This window comes from Corella eumyota, chromosome 2 (genome assembly GCF_963082875.1).
Source record: "Corella eumyota chromosome 2, kaCorEumy4.1, whole genome shotgun sequence".
Taxonomy (NCBI): domain Eukaryota; kingdom Metazoa; phylum Chordata; class Ascidiacea; order Phlebobranchia; family Corellidae; genus Corella; species Corella eumyota.
In genome coordinates, this window is record NC_137491.1 from 16,764,644 (window position 1) to 16,783,614 (window position 18,971).

General features: G+C 30.1%; 4 protein-coding genes across 5 annotated transcripts; 2 read left to right on the top strand and 2 right to left on the bottom strand.

Moving 5' to 3' along the window:
* Position 1: 1 nt before the first annotated feature.
* Positions 2–4,776, bottom strand: LOC145741359 (bone morphogenetic protein receptor type-2-like). The gene is made up of 12 exons (XM_082558939.1): positions 4,676–4,776; positions 4,099–4,365; positions 3,734–3,811; positions 3,568–3,610; positions 3,066–3,185; positions 2,880–2,941; positions 2,318–2,466; positions 2,061–2,172; positions 1,505–1,650; positions 925–1,066; positions 703–834; positions 2–489 (listed from the first exon to the last, which is right to left on the bottom strand). Exons 1-12 carry the CDS (start codon positions 4,725–4,727, stop codon positions 338–340), a joined length of 1,455 nt encoding a protein of 484 aa, XP_082415065.1. The 5' UTR covers positions 4,728–4,776; the 3' UTR covers positions 2–337.
* Positions 4,777–5,822: 1,046 nt separating this feature from the next.
* LOC145743431 (protein SPMIP2-like) lies at positions 5,823–6,677 on the top strand. Its single transcript, XM_082561387.1, has 2 exons — positions 5,823–6,118; positions 6,433–6,677. The coding sequence occupies exons 1-2, from the start codon at positions 5,989–5,991 to the stop codon at positions 6,669–6,671; spliced, it is 369 nt and encodes a 122-aa protein (XP_082417513.1). The 5' UTR covers positions 5,823–5,988; the 3' UTR covers positions 6,672–6,677.
* A 519-nt stretch (positions 6,678–7,196) lies between these two features.
* On the bottom strand, positions 7,197–16,143 carry LOC145741816 (oxysterol-binding protein-related protein 11-like). The gene is made up of 15 exons (XM_082559477.1): positions 15,900–16,143; positions 15,363–15,547; positions 14,633–14,803; positions 14,123–14,248; positions 13,648–13,760; positions 12,788–13,055; positions 12,129–12,199; positions 11,793–11,939; positions 11,273–11,441; positions 10,502–10,638; positions 9,967–10,096; positions 9,305–9,491; positions 8,837–8,933; positions 8,542–8,654; positions 7,197–7,887 (listed from the first exon to the last, which is right to left on the bottom strand). The coding sequence occupies exons 1-15, from the start codon at positions 15,968–15,970 to the stop codon at positions 7,683–7,685; spliced, it is 2,190 nt and encodes a 729-aa protein (XP_082415603.1). The 5' UTR covers positions 15,971–16,143; the 3' UTR covers positions 7,197–7,682.
* A 696-nt stretch (positions 16,144–16,839) lies between these two features.
* On the top strand, positions 16,840–18,902 carry LOC145743102 (uncharacterized protein Cgl2355/cg2587-like). 2 transcript variants are annotated; one of them, XM_082560992.1, is made up of 4 exons: positions 16,840–16,996; positions 17,154–17,609; positions 17,844–18,091; positions 18,476–18,902. In XM_082560992.1, exons 2-4 carry the CDS (start codon positions 17,164–17,166, stop codon positions 18,787–18,789), a joined length of 1,008 nt encoding a protein of 335 aa, XP_082417118.1. In that variant the 5' UTR covers positions 16,840–16,996; positions 17,154–17,163; the 3' UTR covers positions 18,790–18,902. The 2 variants fall into 2 exon arrangements, with proteins under 2 accessions (XP_082417118.1, XP_082417117.1); XM_082560991.1 differs by having other exon boundaries at positions 16,840–17,609.
* The last annotated feature ends 69 nt before the right edge of the window (positions 18,903–18,971 follow it).

Below are 18,971 nucleotides of genomic sequence, written 5' to 3' on the forward strand. Positions count from 1 at the left end.
TGAAAACAACTTGAGTACTTTAATCTAACAAAAATTATACAAAAAATCATTTAAGGTAATTAAGTTTGAAATAGGCATATCATTGCACTACTAATTGCGATACTTATAAGCTCAAGCAATCAGTATGCATATAAACTAGCGATTTAACAATAGTAATAACTACTGCATCTCTAATATATTATAGACTTGTATAAGTAACATAGAATTTTAAAGATTTAACCAAACTAAAACACAATATTTGTAAATAGGTATTTGATAACAGTTTATATTTAAAACAATTTGTATTATTATTAACACAATGGTGAGCACAGAATATGTATTGTTATAGTTATACCTGCTATTTAGTTACGCTGTTGTCATTCGCTAATTTAAATTGTTTAAATCGTTCTTCAACGCAGGCTGCTGTGAGTCTACTTTCTTCGTCCGCCTCCCAACAGCAGCTTATAGTTTCAACCAATTCAGTTTTAAAAAGAATATACGGGTCGGCATCTAAAAAAAAATTAAATAAATGATTAGATAATGAACGTACCAAAACAAAAGAAAATTGAAAAAATGTGTGGCTCTATAGCAAACATCGTCAATTTATTTTCGATACTTGGCAACAGCAGGGTTTGAACCAAAGACCCCGTGCATAAAAATTGGTTTTAACTCTATATGCCAAAGCTAAGTATCATAACGATGATTACATCTAATAATTCTTACCAGTTGGGTTGTTAGCAAAATCAAAACTTGGTCTATTTTTCTTAACAACTACATACTCGTAGAGATCTATTATATCTGGTACTTCACATTGGTAGGGTAGTCTATGTCGACTTGGTGCATTTGATGTAGTTACTATTTAAAAATGAAAGTTTCAACTAATATAACCCACAAAAGAACCGTTCGAAAAAAAAAACAATGCTTTATTTAAAGTTTAAATCTTGCCATAAAATTCCGAGCACATATTGCAAATTTCCCATAACACCAATCCCATCGAATAAACATCAGCTTGTTTTAATGAAGTAGGGGTGTGGTGTAAATCAATCGATTGGCATAATATTTCAGGTGCCATATAGTAAGGAGTACCCTGGTTTACAAAATAAGAAATATTTAAAAAAATGCAGCAATCAACAATTAATATTAGTTTAACATTATCAATTTCATATTATTAATTCACCAACAGCGTGGGGTATTGTTCAGAATACTTTACTACATAAGGTCCTGTGTTCGATCCCCACTTCAACTACGGAGAAAATATAATCAATATTATTCCACACTGCCAAAATAAATTCGAGTCTGGGTCGAAGTAATTGATGTCACTCTATGTATTGGCCGTGAAGTTGACTTTCCACACATCGAGGATAAATAAATATAATAAAAAAATCCTTAAACTTGCTTTAAAAAACTAGTAACTATAAAAAACAACAACTATACATAAGCAATATTTAAGATTCAAACAAAATAGTATTTAAGTTACAAAACAATCAACTATCAGTTTTAAGCAATATATAAATTAGTCTTATACTTGTTTATAAACTTCTTTGTCGATTTGTTGCCCCTCAGTAAGTTTTAAACCCACGCCAAAGTCCGCCACAACTAAACTAAGATCATTCCGAACAAGCAAATTTGAACTACATATATCGCGATGTGCAATGTTTGCTTTGTTTACATCTAAACCAATAAAAATAACTGTTTATTACAAAGTTGTAGTTAAAGGACTAAATATCGGCAGCGTGGTGTAGTGGTCAGAACACTTGTCTTCACTACACGAGGCTCTAAGTTTAATCCCCACTGCCCTCATGTTGCAACGCCCTTAATAAAGTGCTAAAACCGGTATAAACTCCTGCTGAGCTAAAACTTAATCAGCAGCTTAAAATTATCGGGCAATTATAATTTATAAAATTTAAAACTGCCAGAGGCAACTCGAGACTGGGTCGGAGTAACGGATGTAACTTTACGTTTAGGTCGTGAAGTCGACCTTCCCATGTTGAGGATAAAAATGTGAAAAATAAATCGTACTCTTGCACAAAGTAATGTCGACGATTTAATTAAAATTAAAAAAAAACAAGTTATTAACTCACCTAATCTCGTAATGTTATGCAAAAAAGAAACACCAGAACTCAAATCAATTGCCATTGATAAAAACGTTTTCAAATCTACAGAATTATTTTCTAAAAACACCCTTAAAGAACCCTTTAAAATAATGCAAGATATAAATAAATGCAACTATACAAAGGACAATAAGCCACAAGGTTTATTTAAACGGTTGTAATAATTTAATGAGCTACGAAAAATAAATATTTAATATTGACATTATTTATTACTTAACTCATCTCACCTTTGCACAGTACTCCATTAGGTAGCCCCACTTGTTAGTTATATAAATTTCGCCATGATATCTGACGACGTTGATGTTTTTAAATTCGTTCAAATGATTGAAAATGTCGATTTCGTTAAGGTAGGTTTCGTTATCACAAGTCTTGGGAACTGTGAATATTTGAAAAGTAAACTAAGTTCGGACGTTAGAGCTTTATTAGCATCGTCCGTCGGTTAAACGGGTAGTACTGAAATAAATGCGGAAAAGAGCGGAATTCGGAAGAGAAGATTAAGATATAAAATTTCGTCCCTTTTCGCATTCATAGGCCGGGGCGAACAACACTACGTGAAACTGTTATGGCAACTAAGTTACTGCCCCAGGGGCTTCCAGTTGGAGTCGCACCAATGCCAGAAAATTCGAAAATTCGCACAATTTAACTTTACATACTTATTTAATATATACTATAAAAAATTCAATTAGTTAATATCAGATAACAAAAAAAATATATAAAAATGTTTTTTTTTTTAAATCTTGCTTATTTTTAAACAATTACTATATATCCAAGGTTTAAATAAATAGTTACCTTTAAAGCATAGTTCATTGCATTCATTATTATCTACGAGAGATTTTGCAAGATAAACGCTCCTATAAAATATAATCTTGCCCAAATAAATACATAGAAAGGTAAAAAAATCAAAAATTTTTTTTTGCTTAATATGTTAGAAAAAATAATAGTTAAAAATTAGAGTGTTTAAATTGGTTAAGTTACCCAAAAGTGCCTTCGCCAATTGGTTGGGTAAAGTCGACTTCAACAATTGAACTAGGTTGAATATTTTTATCATTTTCCACCATAAGTTTATCAAGTTGTAGATGATTTGTTTTTAATTCACTATAAACACAATGGAAAACATATAGTTAAAATAAGTTAAAATGCGTATATAGTTAAAATAAGTAAAAATAGCAAGGTAGGTAAGGCACTGGCACAACAGAAAGGGTCCTAAGTTTGATCCCAACTGCTTCCATGACGTTGCATTATCAAAATCAAGGTTTTAACAACAATAAATGCTTTAAAATTATTACATCAACAATATCAAAATCTTGCAAAGTTGCTTTATGTCAATATTTATTTGCATCTTGTTTACAGGAACAGGTTTCAGTCTATAGTAGCTTATTAATTTATTTATTAAATTCAAGGTGTTGATACTTGTATTTCATAATTAACTTACCTAGTATTTGTGTTTGTTAGTATTTGTGTTTGTTTGTTAACTTACCTAGAGTAGAATAATCCGCGGCAATGTTTAGAAATAAATTTTCCTGAAAAAATAAAAATTCTTACACAAAAAATAATTATACTTTTATTTTTTACACTATCTACTTTTTAAACATACTAAAACAACTTAAAAACGTGTTTTTTCCAATTGATTTCTTTTATATTACCTTTTCGAAAAAATGTAAACAAAATTATGACCGCCAGGATAACAAGAAAAGCAATAACTAACAGAATTTGTTCGTGATCTACCAACAAAAATTAATTTTATTAAATTAATATTAGCATAAGTAAAAAAATATTATTCTTGTTGCAGATATATTTTAGTTTACTTTTGAACAATAGGCTTTGTTCTTTACGTTGTTTTTTTAATAGTAGCTACGTTATCTACTAAACATATCAAAGACCCTATAACATATTACTTAAATTTAAGCAACCAAGGCACTTTTTTAGTTAAGCCATAGACCAAAAAGTTATTTATATGTTAAAAAATAATTTAAATATTAACAGAATGTAGTAATTACATTATTCTTACCTTGCAGTGTCTTAGAGACTGGCGTAGTGCTCTGATTTTGCATAACTGGTACTTTGAGTTGATTTAATTTAAAGTTGTCGTTATATGATACAAGTCTAGGCCTTCCGTTACACAAATTCTTTTTGCAACAACAAATGTTAAGATGGGAAAGTTGGTAAGAATTCGTGTTACTAGTATTGCCTTCGGAATTGTAATGGTTGTATTCTATGTTGTAGTCTGATTTGCAGAGTCTCTTAGTACATCCCTTCAACTTGTCAGAGTTACAACCTAACCAAAAATATTTAAATTAATTGCGGCCTCATCATTACAAGTAATTGGAACATTGTAAAAAATCCCCTCATATCAAGAATTTAAAATTTGTAGTATTTTTTTGAATTAAATTGTAAGTACCACAGACATTTTTTAAAGGTTCTAAAGACATTTTATGATTCATTGTCAACCATACTAACGTTCTATATACATCTCTTACAAAATTGCAAAACTCTGCAACATAACACTTCAATATAAGATACCAACAACATATGCACTATTAGAAATGTAAGCATTGGTCTTACATAAATAAATTATTTTCCCTTACCTTGTCTAGTAACGTAATAATTACTGTTGCCTAGGTCTCTCCAGCTCGCCATGCACGACTAAACAAATAGTTTTTTTATTCAACAATTAAAAAATATTGATATGAGTTTAATATGCAGTCACAATACTTAATTAACTTACTGTAACACCAACGTCGCATTTTGTTTTTGTCTTTTTTGAATTTTCTCTTCTGTTGTAGGTCCAGCATTTAATTATTTCCGTCGAATTCAAACCGGGATTCATATTTAACTTCGGACAATTTTTAAGTGAACTTTTAAATGCAAATACTACAACGAAAAAAAGTTTTCCCGTTTTTTTTCTAAGAATTTTAACTCCCTTAAGTAGTAATTTATAACATTTTTAGACTCCCCAAAATTTCACGATATCAAAATTAACGCAAAACTTCAGTCTTATCAGTTATACAATTTGTTATGCAATAACCCTATAGTGGCACGAGTCTGCACGACATCTGTTAATTATAAATTACTTTTGCAAATGATGATGCTGCAAGCAGCAAGAATACATGTTTAAGTAGCCATGAACCTTGGCATTTGCACAACGATAAATATTGATGTGTTTATGTATATTTTTCAGCAATAGTAATTACCGCGATCAAAGGTTATTTATGTATTACAAGCACATGCATGTATGTATGCATGTATGATAAACAAACAAGAATGTTTTACATGAAAAGTGTCGCACTCTACACGATAATTTTTACATAAGTTTTAACGCAATGTAATCTATAGTAAATAACCGAAAATTAAAAATGCAACTTAAGACTGGTTAAGGTAATTCATTTTACTTTATGTTTATCCTGTGAAGTCGGTCTTCACTCACATCAAGTACGGTTTAATGTCTTAAAAAATACATTTTACTGTCATCCACCGGTAGTGTTTTACAGTTTTTATGTTCTATATTACATTTAAAACAATAAAAACAAGAAATTAAAAACATTTTAGAGTAATATTCTGCAAAGAACTTATATTTTGAAAAAAAGTTTTATTTTGTCTAGGACAAAAGATATAAGTAGGCTGAGCCAAACAACAATAATACAATTGTTTTAAGATATCAGCTTTCAAATTCGATTGTTTACAATCAATAACCTTCATAACTCAGACAAGAATATCATAATCGTTATAAATCAGGTCGCATAAATGTGCCAGGTTTTTAAGAAATATATAACCTAGGCCAATTGTAGATTAAGTCGCCAAATTTTAGGCTAAAATATTTGATAAAAATTATTCAAGAAAAGCTTTGGTTACTAAATTACAAATTAAAAATTGTTCTTACCTAATTGTGGATTGTTGCATAATGACTGCCAGAGTTCAAAGTGCTGCATCATCAAGGTCAACTGGTACTTCCGGGTCATATGATGACGTCACAAAGCGATATCACCACCCTGCGGCCTTTAAGCCGACTGGAAGACGCATTATCTACACAGGTAAAAAATGTTAAAACAAAATACAGGTTATATTTAGATTTAAATTGCAAATTTTCACATTATTTTTTAAGCAAGAATTAGGACACTTGGCTTTACTAAATAGGGCCATAAGTTAAATTCACAGTGCTGCTATTTATGAGAAAAGTGCTATAAACTCCTGCTGAACCAAAAAAATCGGCAGGTTAGTTATTAGCTTAAGTCAACTCGAGGCTGGATTGGGTAAACAACGTTGCTTTATGATTAGGCCGTGAAGTAGGCTTTCTCATATCTAGGATTAATAAAAACATGTTACAAAATGCAACTTTGAATTGTAGGACCTGATTCGAACGAGCTCTTTCACAAGATGGAAATAGCCGACAAAGGCAGGTACGTCGGAATTGCTCCACTTTCAGGCGAAGTTACCAGCGAGGCTGACTACTTGTACCGCAGTTGCACCAATAAAGCACCGCTGTGTAGATGGCGGCAAGAAAGAGTTGGCGAAATCGGTTGGAACGTCCCAAAGTTGCTCAAAAACTCAGTGTTGCCACGAAAAATTGAGGAAGGAAGAAGATAATAAAAAAAGTCGAACAATTTTAATAAAATTTTAAATACTAAAAAATGGTGAGCTTTTTTACAACTTAAAATATACTGGCGATCTGTTGTTGTGGTTAAAATAAGACAGGCGTCTCCAAATCAGCAATATTTAATAAGATGTTTTAAAAAGCGTAGCGTAATGGTCAGAAAACATGCCTTTATTACATAAGGTCCTGAGTTCGACCCCCACGGCTCTCATGCTGTAGCGTGACTGGGTCGGGGTAACTGATGTTACTCTAGGTTTAGGCCGTGAAGTCGACCTTCCTACATCGAGAATAAAAAAATAATAATAATTGCAAAAAAATAACAATAAAAATCACAGAACTACCATTTGTTTAGACTATGAAGCTCACTTTTATAAATTAAAAATAAAAAACTATTGTTAAAAGTGTGTTCTGTAAAAATAACAAAAAAAAACTATTTTTGAATCCCTAAAAAACTAAACCGAATACTTACATGCTTTTCTAAACTTGGTTAATCCATTAAAATAAATTCACAACACCAATTTCAGCTGTAACAAGCTAATGCTACACCAATAAGTAGTGTATTATACACAAAGCCACCAACAAATAAAAAAGCCTAAAATGTAAGTGCAACCAGATACGAAAAATGGTTCTCACATATTTTGCAACTTGCATTGAAAAATGAACTAATTCTAGGTAGAAAGGGGTAAAAATAATGGTAACTTGGTGGGTTAATAGATAAAAAAACAGGGCCTGTATATAGTTATACCAGCAAATATATAGATCTTCAAAATTATTAAAATACAATTGATTAATTATAAGACATTAAAAAAATAATAACAACCGAGACAATGCAAGTTAGTTGTAAAGATAAACCATTAAAAACACAACAAATTTTGCCCCAAATTAACCTTATGAATTAATTTTATTTAATTTGTTTACTTTTAAAAACAACATGTAAATATTTGTACCATTTGACATACAATTTTTAGTTCTAGTGTATTTTAATTGAAAAAATTTTAGCATGATTAATTTTCTGCTTTTTGTTTAAAAGTATAAGAGTCAAAATCTTTTCCTTTGACTTGAGAAAAGTATGCAACTGGCACATTGAGGCCTTCTTCAGATCTTCTGCTCTCTACCTCTCGTTGCTGGTTCTCTAGTGCACTCTTGTGTTCAGTTGCACTAACGATGTCACCTTTGCGAAGTGACTCGGTGACATTGTGCCATAGTTTTCTAAAAAAATCATTTTTTAAAAATTTATTTATCCTTTTTTTTTACCGGCAGCGTGGTGTAGTGGTAAAAACATTTGCTACACTACACATGAGGTCCTGGGTTTAATCCCCACTGCTCTCATGCTGTAGCACCCTTAAGTAAGACGCTGTAAAAGGTATGAACTCCTGCTGAGCCAGCACTTAATCAGCAGTATAATTACCGGTCAATTATAATCTACAATATCCCAAACTGCCAAAGGCAACTCAAGACTGGGTCGGAGTAACTGATGTTGTTCTGTGTTTGATGTTACTTTGTGCGCATTCGACTTACCCACATCAAGGATGAAGATATATACAAAAAAAAATTCTTGATGTACGAAGGTCGATTTTACAGCCTATACATAGTGTTACATCAGTTACCCAGTCATAAGTTGAACTTAGGATTTTATGGGTTATTATTGTCTAATATTTAAGCTGCTTATTAAGTGTTGGCTCAACAGGAGTTTATACTGTTTATAGAGCCTTACTCAGTGCTCAAGCATAAAAGCAGTTGGGATTGAACCCAGAACCTAACAAAGGGAAGCCAAGTGTTCCGACCACTACACCACATTGTCGGTCAATTACACGAAACACCCTAAAATTTAAAAATCAGTATTTTAAGCTGTATTGTAATTACCTTGATTCCATCGCAGATTGCTTTTCAAGGGGTCTTAAATATTTGTGAAATTGTTTTAGGTTGAGTGTGTCCAGAATTTCAGTTTGTTCATTTATTTCATCAGAAGAATTTACCTTTACAAACAAATTCATAAAAAATCAAAAATAAAGAAAAAATATTTAAATGTGTTTTAGTAAAAAAAAAATTACAATAAGCTTCCAGTTTATTTTGTTTTAAAATTTTAATTACTCTATTTCATAACTGAAAATAATTGATTTTTTAAAAATGTTTTTTAATTTATTTTTTTATTTGTTACCTTTGTATAATAAATAAATTCCAATTCTCCGTTCCATTTTCCTGAAACTTTACATGAAATAAATCCACTTTTTGTATCTTTGACCTCAGCAGTCACCCTATGTTATTAAAAAAGTGATAATTTTAAAAAGATTCCGAAAATTTTACAATGAAGTTCACAAAAATTATTGCCAATGAAAATCATGTTCGACAAAACATTTTAAATTATGTTTACTGCACAGTCTTCGAAAGTGGACTGTAAAAGTAATAAAATGTGAGAACCCAATAACAACAACAATATATTTTAATTATCTGGATTATAAAAGTCAAAATAAGGGTATATATAGGGTTAGAGTATATGGGTATATACATTTAAAGAACTATAAAAATTAGACATTTTAAAAGACCATAAATAAAAATTTATTCTAAGAATTAAAAAAAATACATGCTCAAATGTTTTTTTACAAAAATTTAAAAAATTTTGACTAACCTATGTGGTTGACCTCCATACATTGGTTTAGTGTGGAATATAATATTACAAGTTAAGTTACTTTCCGCACAAGTTATACTACATCTACCACCAAGCTCTGTCCATGGTACAGTTAATATAGAACGTGCAAAGGCAGATGGGTATGTCATTACATAACTTTCATTGTGCTCACTTAAACGTAGTATGCCTGGGAAAAAAAAGTTCATGTTTTTTGTTTTTATGTTAAAGTTCAAGCAATATTATCATTTTAATAACAGCCATAAATGTAAAAGGCAACTTAAGGCTAGGTCGGGGTAACTAACATTACCCTTTAATAAGACTGTAAATTTGGTCTTTTTTAAATATTTATGTATTCTCAATGTAAAAAGGCCAACTTTATGACCTAAACACATAGTAACATTTGTTACCCCAGCCCAGTCATGAATTTTTTTTAGCAGTTTAAGATATAATAAATTATAAGTTGTTTATTAACCAAGCTGCTAGTTAAAGATTGGCTTTGTAGGAGTTATAAAACACCCGTACTCAAGCACGTTACAGCTTAAGAGCAGTGAGGATTAAACCACGAACCCAATATAGCGATACCAAATCTTCTGACTACTGGTTAAAAAAAAATATATATATAAAAGTATAAAAATACTGGTTAAAAATATAAAAATAAATACCTTCCCCTATATTAGCCACACCAACCGACATATTCATAAATTTTGATTTGGTCCATATATGAGAGTTTACTGTTATTCCTTTTTCTGGACAACTTGCATAGAATGCTGATACAGGTGGATGATGAGACACCTTAATTTAAAAAAATTTTAAATGTAAAAAACAAACATGCTTTCAAATTCACCGGCAGAGTATTGTAGTGGTTAGAACACATAGCACTTATGAGGTCCTAAGTTTAATCCCCATTGCTCTCATGCTGTAGTGCTCTTAAATAAGCTGCTATATATGGCATAAGTAGCTGCTGAGCCAACACTTAATCAACAGCCTGTAATTAGCCGCAAATTATAAACAATAATATTTAAACCACGGTCTTATACACTTTATATAAAAGCCTTTAAATAGCAAGTTTCACATAACATTCATTGTAAAGCCTGTTCAAAATCATTAACAAAAAATTGACCATATTAAGCAATTTAAAAATAAAGCACTTTTTTTAATAAAAACAAACAAAACATTTACAAAAAAAATTGTGGGTACCTGTTCTGCAATAAATTGGACTCGATGACTAGATTCCTGTTGTTGTTGTGGTTCTGAGGAATTATCTTTAGGAACATAATAACTACACTGAAATACCTCCCCAACTATTGGATTGTATGGCTTCTTTGCAATTTGAGCTAAAATCAAAAAACTAATTAAACAATATTTGAGACAATATGTTATACAAATTTTAGTAAAATCGATCACGTTCAATGTAATGTTAACTAAAATGGGAATAAACATTTTTTTGTATATATTTTTATCCTCGATGTGGGAAAGTCGAATGCCCGACATAAACATAGAGTAACATCAGTTACTCCAACCCAGTCTCGAGTTGCCTGTGGCACGTTGGGATATTATAGATTATAATTGCGCGATAATTATGCTGCTGATTAAGTGCTGGCTCAGCAGGAGTTCATAACGTTTATAGCGCCTTGCTTAAGGGCCCTACAGCATGAAAGCAGTGGGGATTGAACCCACGACCCCCTGTGCGGTGTAGCAAGTGTTGTTACGACTACACTTTGTTGCCGGTTCACTACACCACGCTGCTTATATATTTATCTCCAATATTATTTTACTTTTGTTAATATGATATTACTTTTAAGTATGTCAAACTGTAAGTTATAGATGATATATATACTTTTTGGACAATTTATAAGCCTTTCAACTAAAATATTCATTTTTTTGCAAGAAAAAGTTTTACTGAAAATTATTTTTTGTGACTATGTATATGGTTAAAAAAAGACAAACTGTTTGTTTTATGATAAATACCTTTTCTTCCACTATAAAATGAAGAAAGGTAAAATTTAAGAACTCTGTGCATTCGATCTACTGGCGTGTTTCCATTAGGAATATCCAACAATAAATTTGTGTACCCAACAAAGTCAGCATACATTTCTAAAAGACTTCGTTTTTCTAATATAAATGTTGGTAAAGTAACCTAAAAATAATAAACGTAAAAATTGGCAGCATAAATGTTTTTATATAAATAAAAAACAAGTAAGCAAAGAAATGTTAGCTTGGAAATTAGATTTAATTGTTTTTAATTTTTCTAAAAGGCCAGTTTTTACATTTATATAAAATAGAACTTAGTGAACGACATATATATAAATGCCAAATTTAAAAGCTTACAAAAGATATAAAACTACCATTTGTTGTGTGCGAGTAAATTTTCGCAAGCAAATACTAATTGAAAAATTTAAATCTCAACTAGGGCGGGCTATTGACTTATATGACCTAAGATACTTAATACAGTTTCGTATTTATCAACAAAAAATTTCATAAAGAATACCTTGGTTAAATCCATCCCAAGTTTAAGTTGAGAAAGAAGATGCATGATAATGTTCTTATGCTCATCAACTGCTCCTAACTCTTGTTCCTGCTCATCTTTCTCATCTTCCTCCTCTTCTGTTGCATCCGCAAGTGTAGGGACCTCAAACTAATTTAACAAAAACAACAAAAATATTTTTGAAAATGTGTATGTGATAAAATTAGGTAACTAAAATAATTTTTTTTTAAACAAGACAATGAATTTTAAAAGTCTACCTAAGTTTCATACCTGATTAGGTCTATTAAACAAAGCGATTTGATTATTAACATAAACGTTAAATTAACAAAATTTTCTTACCGTAACTACCTCACTTGCCACAGAAGCAGAATTTGAATCAATTTTCGGTGCAACCCATTTTATATCCGCATCTAAAAATATTAATAATTTTTTTTAAAACTATTTGTTTTAAAAAACATTTTGATTGCATTGCAATAATAAATTGTATTTGATTAAATTATAGTGTATGACACCTAGGAAAATAAATCATTTTGCAAATGTAGCATGCAAAAATTTTACAAAAACATTAACAAAACAATTTATAAAAATAATTAATTACATGAATTTTGGTGCAATTATTTAATAAATCTATTATAATACTTTAAAAATTATTTAAAATAAACTATATTAATACCAACTAAAAGTATCTTAAATTAAAATATTCAAGATTTTACAATAAAATTTAGATAATTTTGTTTAAATATGTTTTTCTAAATTCTGGGTTCGATCCCTACTGCTCTCATGCTGTAGCGCCCTGAAGAGCTTTAAACAGTATAAACTCCTGCTAAGCTAATACTTAATCAGCAGCTTTATTATTAGGCAATTATAATCCATAATATCCCAAACTGGTAAAAGCAACCCGAGACTGGGTCAGGGTGACTCTATGTTTAGGTCGTGAAGTTGACCTTTTCACATCAATAAATAAATGTAAACCAAAAAAAAACATAAAAAATATTCACCTGTTGGCAACATGGGATTAGATTTCTGACTATACCGCTGCAGAATATTATAACATTTACTTAAAGATTGTAACATCGCCGCAGAAGTCGACTTTATCAACAAAACGCTTGTATCTAAAGCAGTAATGGTGTTTGGATTGGGGCAATTTAAACCATCGTTTTCCGAGTTCAAATTGGTTTCTGTTTGATCAATATGTTGTTGGTGATAGCGTAAGTCATCCAACATACTAATTAATCCAGTTTGGTAATTGTCTACCGATACCAACGCCTGTAAGGTAAACAAATATGGAAAATGAGCTGTTGTTTACTTTGTAAATATAGCTGACAAATTGAGTTTTTATTTATTTAATGACAGGGTATGTTAAAACAATCAATTGGTATTAAGTTTTATTTAAAATCAATGCTGTTACACTGTTTTTTAATTAATTAAAAAAAAGGTTTTGGCAAATTTATTTTCAAAAAAAAAAAAAAAAAAATTTATATAAAAAATCTTCAAAAAATATATTGAATTTGAAATTCAACTAACATATTTAATTTGTTTTGATGGTCTACAACAAAGTAAAACTATTCTCTGTTTTTGGTGATAAAAGCAGGGAAGGAAATAATAAAATTTTATTTCGTGTCAGAGTTGTTTAGCTTTACAACCAAACATCATTAATTATGTTTAATCAGAAAATAATAAACCCTTTTAAAATGGTTTAACTACTGTCAAAAATGTTACTGCTAAAAATATCAAATTGATTTTTCTATACTAAAGATATAAAAAAAATTAAAAAAAAAAAAATTAAAAAAAAATAAATAAATTTATAAAAAATGATTGTAAATTTAAAAAAAAATCAGTATTTAGAATTAATATTTACTTCTTTGGCGTCTTGCAATTCTTTTAGTTCAGTGTTCTGGAGAGCTCTTTTACCCGAATGAGTTTTCCTTGTGTTACTGCTGTTGTTGCTGTGCTTTACTTTTACTTTTTTAGCTAAAAATAAAATTTAATAACTAAATATAAATTTCATTTAAACATTTTTTATTTTTAAAGGCTAAATAAATTTTATTTAATTTGAATATTGTACCTAAGTAAACAATAGTTTAAATAGATCAAGATATTTTATTGAATTTTATTAGTTGCTATAAAACATATAGGCCTATGTAAAATTTATAGTATTAAAGAATTTTAGTAAAAAAAAGACAGAAAATTAAAAAAATGTAATGGTTTATAATTACTAAAAAAAGCAGGCCTACTCTGTTTAAATGAATACTTATAAACTAAAATGCATAGGTATATACATATATACACATACCTATGCATTTTGATATATATATATAATAACAGACACTTACATTTTGTTGAATGTGTTGATGGTTGTTGGTTTGTTTGTTGACTCACTTGTTGATCAACAGAAGAAGAATTATTTTCAACATGATGAGAATGACTTGGTTGTCCAGTAGAAAGATTTTGAACTTGATCTATAAAAATAAACATTTAATCACATATTTGAAGTAATTAACACCAAGCACTTATTGTACTAATATATATTAACAATTTAATAAAATAAACCAGCAAGATTATATCAACAACTAGTATAAATAGTTGATTGATTAAGGAATGTAAAAACGCTAATTAGGTCAAAGGAAAAATAATTAATGTACACTGCATGATAAAGAAAGTTAAAACTAAGTTGTAAGGATTAATTAAATAGATTAGATTTTCAGTATTCTAAAACAATTTTAGAAATTTGATTAAAAATTAATTAAAAAATACTATGATGATACAAAAACTTGCAAATGTAAATTTCTAAATTTTTTTTTTAATTTTGAAATTTCTAAATTTTAATAAATTTTTTACTTTACCTTTTATTTTATTAAGATTAGTGCTTAGGTTTGAGACCATGGATCGAGATCTCGGTTTTCTTCCGGATGCTTGCAGAAGAGGAGGATGTTCTTGTGCAATTTGGTGAGTAAAATGCTGTACCACAGCTCTTAAGTTTGAAACCCATTCTTGTCGTTCTTTAGTACTACTTGCTATAAAAAATAAATTAATTAGAAAAGAATTTAAAATAATTTTTTTTTACTTTTAATAAGCTAAGTTTAAACTTTGGTGTGCAATTTATTAAGTAATTAAGTTGAAATATGTCAGCAATAATAATAACAATATATATATATATTTAGGCTATTTAATTCTTTATTTAAAAAAAAACATTTTTTGCAATTTATCTTTTACACTTAAAAATAGATAGGCTATATATATCTATATACAAACTTGTATATATACAAGTTTTTTTTTTGTACATATCTTTATTCTTAAAGTAGGAAAGTCAAATGCATGACCTTAACATAGAGTTACATTAGTTACTCTGACCCAGTCTCGAGTTGCCTGTGGCAGTTTGGGATAATATGAATTATAATTGCACAATAATTACGCTGCTAATTAAGTGCTGGCTCAGCAAGAGTTCATATCGATTATAGCGCCTCCCTTAAGGGTGCTACAGCATGACAGCAGTGAGAATTGAACCCACAACCTCATGTGGTGTAGCAAGTTATTTAACCACTACGCCATGCTGCTGGTCAATTAGACTAATACCTCTTAACTTGTAAACTTCGCCGTTGGCAGAATTCACAGAAAATGTAAAAGAATCTTCAGTACTGGGAGCTATAACAGCTCCAGCCAAAGCAATTGAACCTCTGGGTCTGTGGTGCGTTCCCATGGCTTCTTGTTTACTAATATGATATTCCAAAACACCTTGCTGAGGGTTGAGAATAAAATACCTAAAAGCATTTTAAGTGTTGTTTAATATATCTCTTGTGGTATTTTTTGCTTACGATTTAGACAGAACCGTAACATAAGTGGACTGACAACATTTTTTATTTATAAATTAATTTTCGTTACCCAATATTTAATTAGGCCCATTACTTCATTTTCACTTGGTATATGGCCTAGGCAAAACCATAAACAGTTAGCAATTTAGTAAGACTGTGACATGAAATAAGAAAGAATCAAACCTAGAACCTTATGGGAACATTTTGGGGTAATTTTAAAAGAATAAACCGATAAATGACCAAGTTTTGGTGCTCTTTATTTTATTTTTCATTAATTTCATAAAACAAAAATAGTTTTTACCTATTTTGCCATCCTTTCATCACATTGGTATATTTACTAAGTTTCCCATCAAAAGGCAACAGCCCAGACATTTTCGTAGCTAGTTTATGTGATTTTTTAAATAATTAATTTAATCAATATTTTCTTTGACAGCTATACCGTACTTTTTACATACACACTTAAACAAATTGTTTTATCAAATTGCATTTATAAATTAAAGTTTGAGAGGCTAAAGAAATAAAATGCTGCATGGTAAACTGCGTCTTATCACATGACCACGCATTTCTAAAGGAAGTTATACTGGTATAAACTGATAAAGCGAGCGAACTACGTAAATTGCAAACGTTCTTAGCAAAGCGTGAAAATCTTTCGGGTAGTCGGGGGCATCCCAGCTCTATGATGTCACCTTATTTTACGTAAATTAAAATTTTTCATTGAACAGTTATAATTTTACTAGCCTGTTTGCGTGTAAGAACGTTTCGCTGCAAAATTTTTGAGTAAAAAATGATTTCTGCCTTTACATAGGGCTATAATGTATAAGAGAACATAAACAATAGCACTTTAACATGAACGCCGAAGTATAATTTACGTCACAATACAATTTATTGTAAGCTCTCCTGTCTTTATATTTCCTTCACCAACAACCTTTTTACACAAAACCTTCTATCAAACATAGAGCGGGAATAAGATAGTTGTCCCCATTCCCTAGCCCCTTACCCCAAAGAGGATAGGGTAGGATGTTGAGCTCATACCCAAATACCCCAACATCTCTACCTACTACAGCATAAAAGTAAAAAAAGACACCCAACCTGTTAAAGGAGCTATTTCCATTTTACCAACATTTATAAAAAAAAACAACAATTTGAATAGGCCTAAAATACTTCGCCATTACGTAGTTAACAGTGTTTTTTTGTTTTATACGAAAATTTGTTAAAAAAAACCTGCGTTTAGATATAAAAAAATACGTTAAATAGAATTTAAAAGTAGCCTCAAAACATTTAGGAAATCCAAGAGATTTTTTTATGTTAAAGAACATACAACCGTTGTAACGACCTTCTTGCACACGTTTAAAGTTACGGGACTGTTACCACGACGCTATTTCGGCAATGTAGACACAGGTTCTTCTTTTTATTTGCTTTCAAACATACTTTGCTACTAACTAGCACTTTTTATAAGACAAATTAAGTTCGGCAATTATATTTTTGCAAAACGCATTTTGTTTTAATTAGTTTACTATTATTTTTTTTACAGACAATTAATTTTGATTCTGTTTAGAAAACCACAAATGTCAGTTAGAAAAGTCGTTGTTGGAATTCTTTTAGAGCAAAATGTAAAGGTTATAAGTAATGCTATCACCTCATTTAAATGGTTAAACAACACGAAAATATTACCCAAGGAAATTCAATATGATTCTAAAAAACATCTGCTAGAGTCTTTAAAAGATGTTGAGATTCTAATTACAGACCCCTTCTTGTGCAAAAATGCATTTGTAGATATACCAAATACATGTAAATGGGTGCAATGTACTTGGGCTGGACTTGACAGTATTATTAGAAATTTTGATTCTGAAATTCAAGACTTTCATCCTACATTCATTACCACACGCATGGGTGGATGTTATGGCCAGTTAATGAAAGAATTTGTTCTTGGTGCTATAATATCTTTGGAGAGAAATTTTAAAACACAATTTGTGGCCCAAAAATGGATGCAAACAGAATTACTAAAGCATCCGTAAGTTTTTATATAAAGACATTTTAAACTAGTGTTCGAAGGGCCCTGAAATCACCATTAAAAGTTTTCCTAAAGGTTAAAAATCATTAAAACCAAAATAACCAATATATTAAGCTGGCAATGGTAATTTTAGACCAGACTGGGGTTTCTAAAATCAGTGGAGTCGCCATTTTGCATTAAGAATACCTAAATATAAATAAAATCATGAGCTAATTCTTATTAACATTTACACAGATATAGAACATTCGACAAGCTAACAGTGGGAATAATTGGAGCTGGAGATATTGGTTTAGAGATAGCTTCCTATCTAAAATTAGCTGGAATAAAGGTGCATGGATTTAAAAGAACTCCATTCGCAGATGGAAAAGAATATCCTATTGACCGATTATATTTAGATGGTGATCTTGATGGATTATTATCTTCTTGTGATTATATCTGTAATGTTCTTCCCTCTACTTCTAAAACTATTGGCATGCTATCAGGTAGGGTATAGCACAACAGTTTAAAGTTAAAAAAACAAATAAACCTTTTTTAAGATTAGAACATATTCAAGTGCCCTTAAATGAGGCCATTTTTATCGTCATTCTTTTTGTGAAAAGTCCAATTTAACAGCCTAAAAATAGGATAACGTATGTTACTTTGACCCAGTCTCAAGTTGCATAAAGTTGTTAAACATTTTTGCTCTAATAGCGATATGATAAACTTGTTGAGTTGTTCTAGTGGTTACCATATATGTCATACTTACGGACACTATGACATAAAACCAGTGGAAATCAAACCCAGGACTTCATGTAAAAAAATCATTTGATCTAACCACCACACTATTCCATCAGTTTAATAATTCTTCTGTATTTTAATGTTGTTAGGTGACAGGCTCAAAGCGTGTTCTGAAAGAAAGCCAGGCTTTATTAACATAGGACGTGGAGATATTATAGACGATCAAAGCCTTATTCACGCACTTAACCAAGGCTGGTTATCATCAGCATTTCTGGATGTTTTTAATCAAGAACCTTTGCCAGAGAGTAGTCCATTCTGGAAGATGCCAAATGTAACGATAACCCAACATGTTTCAGGCGTTTTTAATTCTGACATGATTGGAAAAACATTCGAAGAAAATTTGTTTTTATATTTAAATAACAAACCACTTAAATATGTGTTTGATTGGCAACTTGGTTATTAAAGTTTAGTTAAATTTAAATAATTATTATTATCGCATTTTTAATTCTCTAACTATTTTTTTTATTATTGTAGCACAAAATTTTACTGATAAATAAAAATAATTTTTTTATGATCTTTGAACTGTTGAATATCATTTTTAAATGTTGTTTAGTAAGAAGCTAGCTAAGCAGAGTATAAGAGCAA

Coding starts and splice junctions, on each gene's coding strand:
- LOC145741359 (XM_082558939.1), bottom strand. CDS start 4,727: ATGGCGAGCTGGAGAGACCTAGGCAACAGTAATTATTACGTTACTAGA. Junction 3,611..3,733: donor GTTTACATTTTTTCGAAAAG/GTAATATAAAAG, acceptor TTATTTTTTCAG/GAAAATTTATTTCTAAACAT. Junction 1,651..2,060: donor GCATAACATTACGAGATTAG/GTGAGTTAATAA, acceptor TTATTGGTTTAG/ATGTAAACAAAGCAAACATT.
- LOC145743102 (XM_082560991.1), top strand. CDS start 17,164: ATGTCAGTTAGAAAAGTCGTTGTTGGAATTCTTTTAGAGCAAAATGTA. Junction 17,610..17,843: donor ACAGAATTACTAAAGCATCC/GTAAGTTTTTAT, acceptor ACATTTACACAG/ATATAGAACATTCGACAAGC. Junction 18,092..18,475: donor AACTATTGGCATGCTATCAG/GTAGGGTATAGC, acceptor TAATGTTGTTAG/GTGACAGGCTCAAAGCGTGT.
- LOC145741816 (XM_082559477.1), bottom strand. CDS start 15,970: ATGTCTGGGCTGTTGCCTTTTGATGGGAAACTTAGTAAATATACCAAT. Junction 11,940..12,128: donor TGGCAAGTGAGGTAGTTACG/GTAAGAAAATTT, acceptor TTGTTAAATTAG/TTTGAGGTCCCTACACTTGC. Junction 10,097..10,501: donor TCCAATTTATTGCAGAACAG/GTACCCACAATT, acceptor TTTTAAATTAAG/GTGTCTCATCATCCACCTGT.
- LOC145743431 (XM_082561387.1), top strand. CDS start 5,989: ATGACTGCCAGAGTTCAAAGTGCTGCATCATCAAGGTCAACTGGTACT. Junction 6,119..6,432: donor AAGACGCATTATCTACACAG/GTAAAAAATGTT, acceptor TTTGAATTGTAG/GACCTGATTCGAACGAGCTC.